The sequence below is a fragment of the Cynara cardunculus genome, assembly GCF_001531365.2.
Source record: "Cynara cardunculus var. scolymus isolate 2C chromosome LG 1, CcrdV1, whole genome shotgun sequence".
In the NCBI taxonomy this organism is placed as follows: Eukaryota; Viridiplantae; Streptophyta; class Magnoliopsida; order Asterales; family Asteraceae; genus Cynara; species Cynara cardunculus.
The window spans coordinates 16669113-16685633 of NC_037528.1; the positions used below are offsets into that span (position 1 = coordinate 16669113).

General features: G+C 35.6%; 2 protein-coding genes across 2 annotated transcripts; both read left to right on the forward strand.

Annotated features, from left to right (window-relative positions):
* The first annotated feature begins 1851 nt into the window (after window positions 1–1851).
* LOC112518704 (purple acid phosphatase 5) lies at window positions 1852–4240 on the forward strand. Its single transcript, XM_025126532.1, has 8 exons — window positions 1852–2001; window positions 2090–2299; window positions 2499–2610; window positions 2735–2961; window positions 3178–3316; window positions 3524–3744; window positions 3825–3946; window positions 4045–4240. Exons 1-8 carry the CDS (start codon window positions 1852–1854, stop codon window positions 4238–4240), a joined length of 1377 nt encoding a protein of 458 aa, XP_024982300.1.
* Window positions 4241–6786: 2546 nt separating this feature from the next.
* LOC112514307 lies at window positions 6787–16202 on the forward strand. The gene is made up of 13 exons (XM_025120699.1): window positions 6787–6972; window positions 7126–7284; window positions 7557–7808; window positions 7924–8043; window positions 9256–9336; window positions 9442–9537; window positions 10071–10166; window positions 10268–10321; window positions 10421–10624; window positions 11241–11366; window positions 13529–13594; window positions 14618–14917; window positions 15423–16202. The coding sequence occupies exons 1-13, from the start codon at window positions 6910–6912 to the stop codon at window positions 15897–15899; spliced, it is 2094 nt and encodes a 697-aa protein (XP_024976467.1). The 5' UTR covers window positions 6787–6909; the 3' UTR covers window positions 15900–16202.
* Window positions 16203–16521: the final 319 nt, after the last annotated feature.

Below are 16521 nucleotides of genomic sequence, written 5' to 3' on the forward strand. Positions count from 1 at the left end.
TTAGCATTTAGAGTAAATTTTGTTCAGTATTTTTATTCAACTTAATGGTATAAGTTAGTTTTTTTTCTTTGGAGGGGGGAAGGAGTCTAAATGATAATGGATCCTACTCCTGGTTCTTAGGTGTTGGTTTATTAGATCATGGATCCTATATATACTCAACATTCATGTCAAGTCTTCTGTGCAGTTCATGGTGATATATAATAATTCAATTGATAAAAATTGTGGTCAAAGGAAATTGTTGAATTAATGTGCTAAGCTTGGAGGATTTTAAGTTTTTTCCACATTAATTAAATCTACGTATGAATTAAGCTATCTGTTAGTTTGGATAAGGTACTCTTTATTTTTAAAACTTTGTTCTTTATCATGTGAAACACTAAACTCATTTATGTCAACAACATTAACGTGTACATCTCGAACAGGTGTAGTAACGACGTATCATCGAGTCACAGTGTTCCATTAGGAGTCGTTTTACCAAACACTTACCCAGTAAGTGTTTACCGGTAAAATTTAACACTATCATATACTTACCGGGTAAGATTTTATTCCACCAAAACGACATTGTATACAACAATTTATCCAGTAAATGCTTACTGTAGTAAGAGTTGTCGCTCTCACTTACCGGGTAAGACTCTTGGTCTTGTCTCGTTCTTACCGGGTAAGATTCTTGGTCCTTACCATCTTCATCCGGTGAGGTACTGTGACTTGGTAAGGGCTTATCTAGGTAAGCATTTGGTAAACGACACCTTAGCCCCAATTCCTTAAAGTATGCTAATACTAAATGTTGAATTTGTTATGTAATTAAGCTTTTATTTTATTAGGATCGAGTGTAGGTGAGAAGAGAAGTTACGATGAAAGGCATAAGAAAAGGTCTCTATCATTGGATCAATTCTAATTGAATGTCAATACTAATGAATTGCATCGAGATGTATCGGATCAATTTTCTTCTAAAACACAATCCATGAGTGGGTATGAATTTAGAAGTGATTTAGTGTTCAGATCTCTTCTTACGTTTTTCACCATGACTTTTTTCATACGATCTTTCTTATTAGTAGAAGTATCTTGGCTTAATTGTTGCAACAACATTAACAGTTACAGAATCTCCATGCCTCATCACATGATCAACCATTAGGCATATTGCATATAGTTTCAAACGACTTAAAAACTTGAAAATGTCTATACATTTGTCATTTATTGCAAAGTATATGGTAGATTCTATGAAAAAGATTAAATATCGTGAGAAGATTAAAAAAAACGGTTAAGATTAAATCTGTGACATCGTTTCATATATGCATAACGAAAATATATTTTTTCAGGGTTTTTTTTTAGTAATTTACATATAAAACTTCTCACAATGTTTAACCTTCTTATTTGAATCAACCCTTTACTGTAAAACACTGCTTATCATCGATAAATATATGACATTTTTTATTTAAGATTTTCCTCGAAATTAAAATATTTTATTTTTTAAAAGAAATTCAAGTTACTAACTCTCATTATAAAAGATGGACCCTATTTCATTAATCTTTTTTATATTTTTATATTTACTAAATGCTATGTTTATAAAACACGTTTTTAAATGATTACTTTAAGTCAGATGTTAGAATCCTTAAAAAAAGGGTGTGATTTTGTTTCACGGTTAAACCGTTCAAGTGTAATACCACTTCTAATTAGGAGAATTGACCAAATAGATATTACAAATAAGATATTACATTATTCTAACAGAATCAAATTTTTTAGGAGTCAAGATAGACGTTTTACACTGTTATAAATTTCAAATCTTCTCAATAAATACTCCATCAATCTTTCTATTCATCGTAATCCAACACCAACTTACTCATCATCATTGTTAAAATGTGGTGGTCCGTAACAGTGTTATCATTTTTATTAAACGGAGTCTGTGAAGCAGGTATCACAAGTTCATTCATTAGAGTGGCCGCACCTTCCATTGAGATCCCCAAAGAAGATTTCCCTCCACCTCACGGTTACAATGCACCTGAACAGGTTCTTATTTAAATATCGAAAACTATGTCGTACTAAAATACTTTATTTTGTGACACTTATATATGGTTGAAAAAATATCGACGCTTAGGTCCATATAACACAAGGTGATTACACCGGAAACGGTGTGATAGTCTCGTGGGTGACCCCTGTAGAGAAATACCCAAACTTCGTGACATATTGGAAAGCCGATGAGAAAAATGGTATCAAACGCAACCGTGTGCGTTCAAAAATCACCACTTACCGATACTACAACTATTCTTCCGGCTACATTCATCACGCTACAATCAATAGACTACAGGTATATTCAGTTTAGGTCGATTTGGTTTAGTTTTGAATGATACGATTTGTCCTTGGTTTAACTTTTTCAAACAGTCAATTCGATTCAATTTGGTTATTTTCAAAAATTAAACTCAAACTGAATCGAACCATTCGTGTTTATATGTTTGTTTTTCTAATACTTCTTGTATATAAATGTATTGGTTTGCATATACACACAGTATAACACAAAGTACGCATATGAGCTCGGGCATGGTAACGGCACACGCCAATTTTGGTTCATGACACCTCCCGAAATAGGCCCCGATGTTCCCTACACATTTGGGCTCATTGGTGAGTAGTACCTGATATCCAAAATATTAACTATTAAAAGACAATCATTATTATAGCGCTAATGAATTTGATAAATGGATTTGATATTTATATATCAGTTTGATGAAAATTGACACGTATATAGGTGATTTGGGACAAACGCACGCATCGAAACAAACCTTGGACCATTACTTGGCTACCAAGAAAGGCCAAACTGTGTTGTTCCTCGGTGACTTCTCATACGCTGATGTTCATCCTTTTCATGATAACGAGAAATGGGATACGTACGGCCGGTTTGTCGAGAAGAGTAATGCTTACGAGCCATGGATATATACCGCCGGAAATCATGAATTGGACCTTGCTCCTGAAATCGTAAGAGTCAAAAAAATTAATACAAACTACTTGAGAAAATGAAAAAAATGTCATATGATTTATCAATTTAATTCGTCAGAGAATTTAATTTGTCAGATAAGAAAAAACTAACGCATTATAAGCACAATTGCATTTTATGTCCATTTTGCATCAAGAGTTTGTTACATTTTTGCAACTTTAACGTATTTTTTTTTTTTGTGAAATATTTGTTTTCAGGGAGAATACGTTCTTTTCAAGCCATACAAGCACCGATACCGTGTCCCTTTCCGAGCTTCCGGAAGTACATCGCCACTTTGGTATTCCATTAAGCGTGCATCGGCACACATCATCGTGCTTTCTTCTTACTCAGCTTTTGGTAATAATCGGTTTCAAATATTTTAGTCATCAAGGATGTTTATATTTTTCTAAATGTATAATACAACAAAAATTCACACATGTTGCTCATCGAACGTGAGAGTTGAACACTTGACCTCTAAGAAGGTTGGGATCTACCAGTAACCCATTACATTGCAGATGTTTAATCTTAACTAACATGGATTTATTCTTTCGGGTTTTTTTTTAGCGATATACACTCCTCAATATACATGGCTAGAACAAGAACTCACGAAAGTTAACCGAAGCGAAACCCCATGGCTGATTGTTATGATGCATTCGCCGATGTACAATAGCAACAACTACCATTTCATGGAAGGGGAAACCATGAGAGTTGTTTTCGAGCCGTGGTTTGTCAAATACAAAGTCGATCTCGTGCTTTCCGGTCATGTTCATTCATATGAACGCTCGGTATGCGTTTATTGCTTTCTAGTTATGCATTATTTAATCATATTTCAAACGTTACGTTTAATTTGTGTCTTTATATATAGGAGAGAGTATCAAATATTCAATATAATATAACCTCTGGATTAAGTACCCCAGTCAAAGACCCTTCGGCTCCAGTCTACATTACCGTTGGTGATGGCGGAAACATAGAGGGTATCGCCGATAGGTAACTAACCACACTCGTTTTTAACGATCTTGAAATGAGGGATTAATTTCTTTTCATCAAACGTTCTCTTGAAATGATCGATTGTGTTATTTTTACAGTTTTACGGAACATCAACCAGATTACTCGGCTTTCAGAGAAGCGAGCTTTGGGCATGCGTTACTCGAGATAAAGAATCAAACGCATGCCTTCTATAGTTGGCATCGTAATCAAGACAATGTGGCGGTTTCCGGGGATTCGATTTGGTTTTATAATCGTCATTTTTATCCTAAAGAAGAGAGTAGCTCTAAAGGGTAGTAGTTTTCGAATTCAATCGATTTAGGAATATAATTTTTTCAATTTTCGATTTGGGTAGTTGCTAATTCCGTCAAGTTATGATAGTTTTTTCAGTTGTTGGTTTTAATTTAAAACATATTTAATATTTAATATTTATGGGCAGATTTTAAAGTTGGTTTCTTAAAATGCGTAATTTATCCTAAAATTGCATGAAAAAATAACGTATTTTAACTCGATTTTTATTTTACATAACGTATTCAAAACTTTCATTTTGGTACCTAAGATGTAAAATTTTAAACATTTAAGTACCCGGATGAACAAATCAATTTCAAATTTTTATGAAGCATATTATAGTTTCATAGTGGTGACATGACAATATGGAGGAAAGTGTAGACACCATGTTCAACCGTTCAACTTCTCTCATTTTCATTCAGTTTTAGTATGTTAATGGTTTAACATAATTTCATTGCTCATAAGTGAACATGTTTTCATAACTAAAGTATATAATGCTTATTCTATGTAAACATATGAAAACATAGAATCACCAAGTGAAATTTCCAAGCAGTGGACATATCACATGTGAACATGTATGGATATATACAATCCTGTTTGAAATATTTGAACGTAATCATATTGTTCATAAATAAACTCATGTTCAAATAAAAGAGGAGATACCTATGTGTATATTAATGTTTATAATGACGGGTTTTTTTTTATTAATGACAATTGATTAATATACAGATGAACATTTACAAAACATTAATATACACATGGGCAGTTACAGAACATTAGATGGTAACATATTATATTATTAGTTATTATAAAATTGTCATCATAAATGTCATCTATTGATTCACAAGATGAATGGTTGTGATAATTCATAAAGTTAACACTATAAATTGAGTTAACAAAAGAACCTATCCATGTATATAAATATATATATATACACACACACACATACACATATATAAGGGAGAGATAAAACGCAAACTAAGCTATTTGTACAAACCATGAAAATCGTCGATTCATTGTTTATTTTAGTGAAAAAATTTCATGAAATTGCTTAATACGATTAAATTGTTTCAAATAAGTCATTTCATTATGAAAATGTTTCATATATTTTTGTCTTTATGTAAAATTAAATTGTTTCATGTATTTTTCATTTCGATTAATTTTGTTTACTAAAATTAATAAAATGGAGATGATAATGTCTATAATTATTTAAAATAAATTATTTGAAACAATTTTATCATATTAAACAGCTTCTTGAAACAATTTCACTAAATAAACAAAAAAATCGACGGGTTTCACAATTTGTGCAAATATTTGGTTTGCAAAATACCCCTCCACACACATATATATGCGCGTGCGCGCGCGCACACACACACACACACACATATATATATATATATATATATATATAGACTTGGGATCATGTGAGACCAAGGCCGTAAGACCAATTCTCAACCTTTGGATTATATCTGCAATCTGAACATTTATAATCACAAAATTGCCATGAGACTTCTCAAAAATCACAAAATTGCCACCGTGCAACTTTAGACCATTAGATCATTAGCTTATAAAGTTGATCAATGAACATAAATTGGTCTTACGGGTCTCACGAAAAACCTTTGATCTCACGTAAACCCAACTCTCTCTCTATACATATCTCACTGAAATATCTTGTATGTGTTTGTGAGTGTGAAAAGTGGAAGAAGGAACCTTAACCAATCTAAAAACTAAAATTTCATACTAAGCTCTACAAAGGAGAATAAGAAAAATAAAACCTTGTGCTTATTTGGGTTTTGCGCGAGACAAGATTATATACAAAACATGACACCATGGGCGGATCTACATTAGTGTATATAGTTGTACGGGACATCACTTTGTGTCTACGACCTTGTGTAAAAAAATATACGACCTTATTATTTTGTTATATGCAACCGTATGTATTTTGAAACTATAACGAGAACACAAGTTTTCCTTCGTAGAGTTGGTTAACAAGACTTTCTCCCTTCCCAAGTGCAGATTTGAATCCTTTTGTGTCATCTACTTTGTTTTTAACTTTTAATTTTAGATTTATTATGTTTTTTTAAAACAATATGCGATAAAGTACTCAAATATATGACCCCACACATGAGAACCAAGAAACTAACCAACTGACCGATGATTATTTTGTGAAAATTATTCATATCTCTGTGTTTTATAGACAAGTTGTGTAACCACTTGAAAATTCCTAGATCTGTCTCCACATAACACATGCTCGAACCAATAAACCGATCCCTAATTCGGTTTTGCCTTAAACTCGAACCTGCATTCACTTAACCCGAATGCAATTGGATCAAATGGATTTTGGATCCATTTGGAATTATGACATTTCAAGTAATTAAAACCAAATGTTTTAACAAATCTGTAACAATAACACAAGTATAAGGGGCATTCATGTATATCATGCAAACATTAGGGGCATTAATGTATATCCTGCAAATATTAGGGGCAATAGTGGAAACATAAACGAGTCGGAGGAAGTCCCATGGCAACTCTCAACTACACCGCCGAAGACGCTCGAAACCGTGGTTATTACCCAGAAATTTATCTTCGGTGTCACTATCGATCTTCTACTTTTCCCTTTTTAACAAATCAGTGGATTAAATTAAGGAAAATTAACAAACGATTGCATCATCATCAACATGAGGAAGCGAGATTTAGCAATCCTTATGCTTGCCGCTTTCGCCATTTTCTTCTCCCTTCAGGTAAATCAGGTTATCTAAATTGATAGTTTTGAATTTTGATCGACCACAAAACCCTAGAGGTGTTTAAGTGATTGATTTTACTTTCTTAGAAATTTGTACTTGTAGTCGAACTTACACGATTACTGCGTCTAACTAATCTGTATATGACATTAGCACGAAGGTGATTTTTCGTTTAAGGAGGCGTGGTACCATCTATCGGATGAATATCCGATTAAATACGAGGGAGAACGTCTTCCGCCACCTATTGTGTCCGATCTTAATGGAGATGGAAAGAAAGAGGTTCTTGTGGCTACCCATGATGCTAAAATTCAGGTATTTTATATCGAGTTGTTACAAGGGAATTTAGGGTTTAAAATTGAAGCTCGTTTAGGTATGTTTGGGAAATCATGGAATTGGTTGAGTGCACCATTAGTTTCAAAGTTTGATCATTCTCTTGTAAATTTTAATGAAAAATACATGTCATGTCCCATTTAAAACTTTTTATCTTTCTTGTATGATAATGAGTTGAATTATTCAATAGACATCAGTAGCTGAGCTAAATCACAACATCGTGACATTTCATCTTACTTCTCATAATGGTCTAGGTTTTGGAACCTCACTCTAGGCGTGTGGATGAAGGTTTTAGTGAGGCTCGTGTTCTTGCAGAGGTGTCCCTGTTACCTGATAAGATCCGTGTTGCTTCTGGTAGACGGGCAGTGGCCATGGCCACAGGAGTGGTTGATCGATCTTTCAAGCGTGGTAACGTACAAAAACAGGTCTTGGTTGTTGTGACGTCTGGTTGGTCTATAATGTGTTTTGATCACAACCTCCAAAAGTTATGGGAGACAAACGTACAGGTGAGCACAGAGAGCAATTTTGCAATCTCAGTATCTGTGGTCAAATTCACACCTCATTTCACTTGGTCCATTTCTCTAGTTCCTCTCTGCTTGATATACATTCTGGTGGTTTCAGGAGGACTTCCCACACAATGCTCACCATAGAGAGATATCTATCTCTGTAAGTAATTATACATTAAAACATGGAGATGCCGGGCTTATAATTGTTGGAGGGCGGATGGAAATGCAGCCACATGTATGTCTTTATCTGTTCTGTTCTTGGTTTTCATTGCTATAACGTTGTTTGGTTGCTGCCATACTACCACTTTGTGCATTAATTCTCCTGTTTAGCTTGTATTAATTATGACATAAGTTAGTGAGTTATGTAGTAGCTAGAAATGAGTCATCAGGGAAAAGCAAGTAGGAGACTCTGCCGAAATGTGTACCTGCATTTATGATAGCTTTGTTGTATGTGGAAGAATTAGAGAGAATTTTGATTCTGAGATTACTAGAAGTAACAAGGGATTTCATTCTTTGTTGTGGAATAGTCATTTTTTATTTGAGTTGGTATCTCATTGCACTTAGCCCTTTTGTTGAACATGTAGAAGTATTCTTAGTTTTGATTAGCTTGTACGCAATTGTATATAATTCACATTCTAATTTGAAGGTTATGGAGGGACTGAACAAGAATTTAGTACAGCAATTTTGCTTTACGTTGAGTGGCGGACTTTATGCCCTTTTGCTTCATAGGGTTTACTAAGCTTTTGCAATTCACTTCATAAGGTGCATATTTGCCAAATTGATCAACTAGTTTTGCAAAACATGGCACCTAACTTCTTATGAGTCAATTCAGTTTAACTTCATAAATAATTGCAGAAATATAAGGACAAACATTTGACCTTTCTATTGATTACTTCAACTCCCCACTACCATCACCAACTTGCACCCACAAAAGCCAGTCTACTAGGGAAACAAATTGAGAAAGAAGACATTAGTTTCTTTCCAAGTCTTTTGACTTGATTCCTCTTTTCTCGTTGCAATCTTCTTATTAATAAAGATTCTTTAAAATGAAAATTCTCTCCTCTCTCATGATACCCTATGCATTAAGTCTGTATACTACTGCTAGAATTTAGCGAGAGAGGAACTTTTTGTGTCCTACTAAATCACGTTTCTGTTTCCATTCCTACTAGGATAGGGTATTCTTGTTGGTTTTGCTGCTAGTTTATAGCAATTCTGGGAGGCTCTGGGGTAAAGTTTGGAAGGCCACCGTTTAACTTTTAAACCGGATACATCATCTTCGTAGATGACTTCTTTGATATTTTCTGTGTTAAACATAAAATTGAATACCAAATTCAACTTCTTTTATTTGTGAAATTGATCACACGGTGTTCAAGGGTGAACATGCGATTTTCTTATACTGATCCCACCTTGCCCAAACCCTCTCTAATTAGTATCTGTACTGTTTCAGATGCACTTAGATCCTTTTGAAGAAATTATAATGGCTGAGGAAAGTGCCGACCAGCATAGGAGAAGTGCAAGCGAAAAAGAAGTAAGGAAGTCCAAATTGATTTCTTATCAATTTTTTCTTGTGTGTGAATAACATTCTTCTCTCAACACTCGACATTTTGTTTGAGGATAAAATTTTTGGATGTAGTCTGCAGATACTCCAGGAGCTGTGGATTTACGCCATTTTGCTTTTTATGCTTTTGCGGGGCGAAGTGGTGCACTCCGCTGGAGTAGAAAGAATGAGGTAATATGAAGTATATATTTCAGGAGTGGACCCTTGAATATAGTACATTTGGACTTTGAGTCTTGTTACTGTGTTCCTTATTTGGCTGATAACATATGGTTGAAATTGGGTCTTGTTACTATTTTTCTTGTTTGGCTGCTGGCATGCTGTTGCTACGTCTATTTAAAGATTGCATGCATTTTCACTTTATTTAGCTTTACCTGAGAAGTTGTAAGGATTGATCTGAGCTTCTTATTTACTTATGATTTGGGTCATTGCCAGCATATGGATGGTAGAGGAGATAGTTTCTCCTGTTGGTTTAGGTCATTGCCATTACATGCTTCTTTGAAGGACTCTGGTTGATTGTTCTGCGACTTAATTCTTTCCACGTAAATTATGTGACCTGAAGTTGAGCGGATATTAGTTTATATCGAATGTTGCATAGCTATTCTTATGGTGATTCTTGTATATTTTATTTCCCTTCAAACTCAAATTAATTGACACATGGAAACTATCTTTTTCTATTTACTAACATTTATTTGTCTAAATAAAAGAATGTTGAAGCGGCTTCTTCAGATGAATCTCCACTAATTCCACAACATAATTATAAGCTTGATGTTCATGCTCTTAATAGGCGTCAACCAGGAGAGGTACACGAAACTCAAAATGATATTGAGACATCAATGCGACTTAGTAATGTCGCTTGATAAAAATTTAATGTCATTTTTTGCTGAACATCTTTCAACTGTAGTTTGAATGCAGGGAATTCAGAGAATCAATCCTTGGAACTATGCCACATCACTGGGTGGGTACAAGGCTTTTTTTTCCATCTCTGGGTAGAGCTCATTGTTTATTCAGTTCTTTTTTCCTTTTAAAACACCTGACAAGTTTCCCTCTCAATCAGGATAGGCGGGAAGATACAATGCTAAAGCTGGCACACTTCAGACGCCACAAGAGGAAGGCAGTGAAGAGAACACCTGGAAAAACGTCAAACTACCCATTCCACAAGCCAGAGGAAAACCATCCTCCAGGGAAGGACTCTACGAAAAAGATTTCGAACTTGATTGAGAAAGCTGCAAGTTTTGCTAATTCAGCGAAGACTAAGAAGGTAAAACTTACAGCTGCTTAGGTAAACTTCTGAAGCTTAGGAACATGTGCATGAATTTCAGTAGTGGTGTATTTAATCTTGTATCTCTCTGAGAAGCTGATTCTCCCATATCTAAAGAAACAATGCCGAGTTGGCAAGATACTTGGTTTTGTATAGTGATTATCTCTTCAACTTTTTTCTTATGAAACAATATTTCCCTACTAAATTCTGGCACTGAGAGCTTTTTTATTCGTTGGTTGGAAATATTTGGACATATATCATCTTTATAACTCCTAATTCGGCGGCATTGTCAAATAAGAAAGTCTAAAATTGGCTCTCTTGACACAGAAAGTCTCCAATCATGCTATTAAAACCAGTGCCTGTATAACTTGTCGATGTTGAAACTTAATTGAACTTGTGAGGATCTATTTGTGTCAGGGGCCCTGGATATGTAACTTTTATTGGCCTTAAAATTGGCCAGGAGTTTAGAACCAACATGTGGTCAGATGAAACCTCTTTTAAGGGCCTGATTTTTAGATGTTCTTATTTGTTTGTGAAAGTTTACAGCCAATTTCCCATGTCACTGAGGGAAGTTTATGATTGCTTTGACACCAACGCCTTCTTGTGGCTGATGCAGGCATCACCTTATGTTCCCACAATTACAAATTACACGCAGCTCTGGTGGGTACCTAATGTTGTGGTGGCTCGTCAAAAGGAAGGGATTGAGGTTTTGCATTTGGTATCTGGTCGCACATTATGCAAGGTAACATGCTGCGCTTAAAAGTCATCTGAATAACTTACCACACAAATCAATGTAGCTTAGTTTGGCAAGCTATGCTTTTAGTTTTCTGTACCATTTATTTGTGACATCAACCATTAGTTCCTTAGTCTTCATGTGTGAGACTTTAGAATGTTGAGCCAAATTATGCAGCATGATGACAAATGTGCATGGTAATTGTTTGTGAAAGATTGTGATTGGGTGTTCATAGTCTCATATATCTAGGCTGCAGCCCGTTAGCATTTACCATTATAAATGCATGAGCTGGATATTCTACTTGGAATATGGAAAATAAGCATTAAGGAGTAGTGCCGGGTGCTTTCCCTCATGTATGTGCCAAGAAAAGGTACCTTTCCTTGTTTATCTGGTTGTCTTTTTCCACACCTTGTCTGTAAGCATCTAGTTTTTGTACAATTGCTTGGTACCTATACAAGGACAGAGCTTGCCTCTTTTAGTTTAAAATAGAAGTGTAGTAACCTCAAATTTAAACCCCGCTGGCCTAGGGAACTACGAACTACTAGTTTAGCCTATCTGGCCTAACCAGCTTGTTAAAACAAACTTCTCGCTCCCACCGGTCAGCTGATGGAAATGGAGAAAGGGGCGGCTATCTAGTGGGAGTCGTTAAGTTCATGATATGAGCAGCTGTTAAAAACTCTACCTACAAATATCACTACTTAACTTTATCTTAAAAATCATAGCAGGTTCAAAATACCTAAAAAGTTATAGAAGAGTAAAGAAGCTAGGGTTAGTTTGTTTCTAATGTTAAGGTTAAGTTCAATAAAATGACTCTGAAGTAGACACTTAAGTTTCACTCTATATTTTCCTACAATCAGTCAATCATAATTCTTGCCAAGTACATAAGCTTCTACCATCATTATTGTTAACATCTTTTGTTTCCTCATATATACTTGGAAAGACAATAAGCAAGACCACTAGGTCAAAACACGAAGGTCAGGATCTGCCAGTTACTTGGTCTTCTTACTTAGAGTACGTGTAGAAAATGTTGGGTTGACAGATATTTGTTAGGAACCTAAGCCTACTTGTTGAAGAGTGTAGTGTACCCAGGTGATGCTTTTAGGCGGGTATAAGTATTGCAGAGTTGATGAGTATCCAGTCAAACGTTGCTGTATACCTTGATCAACCTTGGAAGGGGTATATAAGGAGTAATCTCTAAGCGAACGCATGATGGCAAATCCCCTCATGGAGTATTACCCATTGGTCCCAAGATGCATCAGAGTTAAAAAAAAGGTCCCTAGATTGGAAGTCCCTTAGTTAGACCTAGCGAACCACGATCTTATGCTGGTATTGTGGCTGGCAGGATGTTAGCCTGTAATACACTCCTAATTCTCATTACAATAGCTAAGACTCTATTTAGAGTTACCTGACAGTAATCTAACCATCACTGCCATGGATGGTTAGCATGCTTAAGGACCTGATCCTACAGTTGAACGTGTTGAAATAAACCAATGAAGCTATGATCAAAGAGATTAAATGCTGGATACTGGATTTTTTTTGGGTCCAATCTTAGATTTATACTTGAGCCTTGCCAAAACTTGGCACATGGTGAACCACTTCACTTGCTGGAACTGCAGATGGAGTAATGTATCCTTGGCCAAATATACACCTGAGTTTATATTATATACGTGCAATCTAAGTTGATTTCACAGTAATGTTGTGGAGAATATGTTCCACAGTTCATCACATAAGCTGAATATAGGATGGGCTTGGGATTTTGATGATCCCAAGAAAATTATACAGAAATAAAGAGAAGAAAAGTCAATTTTGTAGATGTTTCTATATTATTCAATTGTAGTGTATGATTGTTAAATCAGAACTTCGTTTCTGAAATCTTACTACAATATCTGGAAGCTTTACTGAATTTCTTAAACATGCCTCTTTTTGTGTTGCCCTTTTCACATGGTTATTGTTAGCGATCCTGCATACATATTAGAAGAATGTTGGTCATAATATCCTTGCATCCCCTTGAATGATGATTGGAAAATGTACAATGTTATCCTTTGATGTGGCCCCCTGGAGGGTAACTGTATAAATGTTGTTGTTCATGTATCATGAACATATCATTATTTCGAGCCATATATTTCTATTTCAATTTCTCGGAAATTTACTTGGTAAATTTCTTCTTCCAGCTTCATCTTCAAGAGGGTGGCCTGCATGCTGATATTAATGGAGATGGTGTTCTTGATCATGTCCAGGTTTATAGATTTGATATTATGAATTCAATATTACATTTTTGTGGCTTAATCATAACTTGTTTATTTTAATGAGAGATATGGTAAGAGAAACAGACAATCATCTCCTAAAATTTTGATGTTTCCTAGCAAAGCAAAATAATGATACAGGGCTGCTGCTTTTAGCAGCTACAACTGAAGTTATTTTTGTGGGGGGTCAGAAAACCAGTAAGATAACTCGTTTTTGTGATCTCTTACAAATGCAACAAGGTAAAATGGTGAGGTGCTATTAATATTTAGGTACCTGTTACAGTATAATGTCAAACATAGTGACCGTTTATCATCATGATCCCTCCACTTTGCACCGTTACATGGAGTTACATGGAGACACATACACCCCTACGATAAGAAAGGCATGAGGTATTGGATCCTTAGGTCCCGTTTGGTTTGTAGGATTGGATAGGATTTGGAGGGATTTAGAATTCATTTCCATTCCAATCCCATGTTTGGTTTGAAAGATTGCTTGGATTTTTGAAATCCCGAGATTTCATTAAAATCCTACAAACATGGGATTTAGAAATCCGATGGGGTTCGTTGGTATTTCACAGGATTTCGTAGGATTTCTATGAAATAGTGTTTTAGATCATGTTAAAAACATTTGTTTTTTTTATAATAATCAATTAATAAATTGGTAATTTAATTATTTTCATAATTATTTATAATTTGTTTTTATAAATAATGGAATCCAGTTCCATTTTAAATCCTACAAACCAGACACACTAAAGATTTCAAATCCTTCTAAATCTAAATCCTTCTGAATCCAAATGCTTCCACGAAATCCAAATTCCTCAAAATCATTCCAACAAACCAAATGCCCCCTTATTGTTTTTCTCCTTGGAGGTGTATTCTTTATCTTGATAATTTCTTGAGTTGACCACAGGTTTCATGGCCACAAGTTATGTGCATCCGTGGAGGACATCACTAGCTATTCAACTGTTTTTATGTTGTTTTCTATTTGGTCTCTCATTAAACTTGTGATGTATGCAGGCTGTTGGGGGAAATGGTGCCGAGCAAACTGTTGTTAGTGGATCAATGGAAGTGCTACGACCTTGTTGGGCTGTTGCAACCTCTGGTGTACCAGTACGAGAACAACTCTTTAATGTTTCAATATGCCATCACTCTCCTTTCAACTTATTCCCTCATGGAGAATATTCCAGAAGCTTTGGACGAGCTCTAGATGTAAGTTCACTTGAGGTAGCAACACCAATCCTCATCCCAACAAACGATGGCCATAGGCATCGCAAGGGAAGCCATGGAGACGTTGTTTTTCTAACAAATCGCGGGGAGGTATGCTTCTTCTCTAGCTTGAGTATGTAATTTGATATTCTTTTTTTGCAGTAAGATATGATGGTTACCATCACTAGAAATCAATTTCTAAACAAAAGCAGTATCAATCTTTTTCTAGAGCAGTTTTTTGTCAAAAAAAAAATGTTTCCTGGTTATAAGTAAACTTAAGGGGATGTTTGGTTGGTTTTCCATCAAGTCCTAGATGTGAATAAAGTTGTCTGTATGGATTAATCTATCTGTATAGATTGTGAAGGTTTTTGTTTGGAAGGGTTTTTTCGTAGATGGATTGAGCTTGTTTTTTAATTGGGAGGGGCAGGTTTCAAAAAAACTTGGCTTTTTCTGCATAAAGCTCCCTCCTAAAAGCTTATTGAACAAGTCACTATCATTAAGCCACTAACAAACAGTTGTCTATAGCTGATAGAGTAAGCTATGAGTCTCATTAAGTTGGTAACAAACGAGCCCCAACTATTGGAAACTAAAGAGTGGTATGTATGACATGGGGCAGGTAACAGCATACACTCCAGGGTTGCATGGGCATGAAGCTGTTTGGCAATGGCAGCTGTTGACTGGCGCGACATGGTCAAACCTGCCGTCGCCAGCAGGAATGATGGATGCTGGTTATGTGGTTCCCACTCTGAAGGCGTTTAATTTGCGGATGCATGATAATCAACATTTGATCTTAGCAGCCGGAGATCAAGAGGCTCTAGTGATTTCTCCTGGAGGAAGTCAACTAGCATCTATCGATCTTCCTGCACCACCAACTCATGCGTTGGTTGATGATGACTTCTCAAACGATGGTTTAACAGATCTGATTGTTGTGACTTCAAATGGGGTGTATGGGTTTGTTCAAACCAGGCAACCTGGTGCTCTCTTCTTTAGCACTCTTGTTGGGTGCCTAATTGTGGTGATGGGTGTCATATTCGTGACCCAACACTTGAATTCCATGAAGGGGAAACCTCGAGTTGCATCGGGTCAGCTTTAAGGCATATGGTGCGAGTCTTGACGGAAATGTTGTGGCATGGGCCCAGACACCCAGTAAAAGATGAAGCAAAGATGGTATACAAAAGGTGAGTCTTTAAATCAACAATGACTTGGTTTTTATGTTTGAGGTTCGGTATGATTTAGCTCTAGTACCAAACCAAACCCTTAGAGTTGTCTTTTTATTTCAAGTATTTTAGTATAAGAGGGTTTTTGTATACAAATCTCTGTTGTCTCGAAGCACATTTAACCATGTATTATACTCTTGTTGCCCCGTTAAAAGCCCGCTTTCAATTTTGTATGTTCATTTGGTTTACAGCAGTAGGTGTTGATTGTGAATTTAAAACCCGACTCCTTTCCAGTCGTTTGTATGTTTTGATTGTCAACATAAAAATCTTTTGCATAATGGGCTCGTCTAGGCAAGAAAGAGGGATTTCCCATTTATGAAAGCTGTGATGGTACCCTGTAGCTTTGAGTTGAGACGTTGTAAGCACTTCAAGTATGTTGCTTTGGTATCTGTTTTAAATGGCATGAGGTGAGGTTATGACATTTTTCAAGACGTTAATTATGTTCAACTTTAACCTAATCTCGTTTTTTTATTGTTCATCAATGATCCAATCTAACCT

Coding starts and splice junctions, on each gene's coding strand:
- LOC112518704 (XM_025126532.1), top strand. CDS start 1,852: ATGTGGTGGTCCGTAACAGTGTTATCATTTTTATTAAACGGAGTCTGT. Junction 2,611..2,734: donor CTACACATTTGGGCTCATTG/GTGAGTAGTACC, acceptor ACACGTATATAG/GTGATTTGGGACAAACGCAC. Junction 2,962..3,177: donor TGGACCTTGCTCCTGAAATC/GTAAGAGTCAAA, acceptor ATTTGTTTTCAG/GGAGAATACGTTCTTTTCAA.
- LOC112514307 (XM_025120699.1), top strand. CDS start 6,910: ATGAGGAAGCGAGATTTAGCAATCCTTATGCTTGCCGCTTTCGCCATT. Junction 8,044..9,255: donor GGATGGAAATGCAGCCACAT/GTATGTCTTTAT, acceptor GTACTGTTTCAG/ATGCACTTAGATCCTTTTGA. Junction 14,918..15,422: donor TTCTAACAAATCGCGGGGAG/GTATGCTTCTTC, acceptor GACATGGGGCAG/GTAACAGCATACACTCCAGG.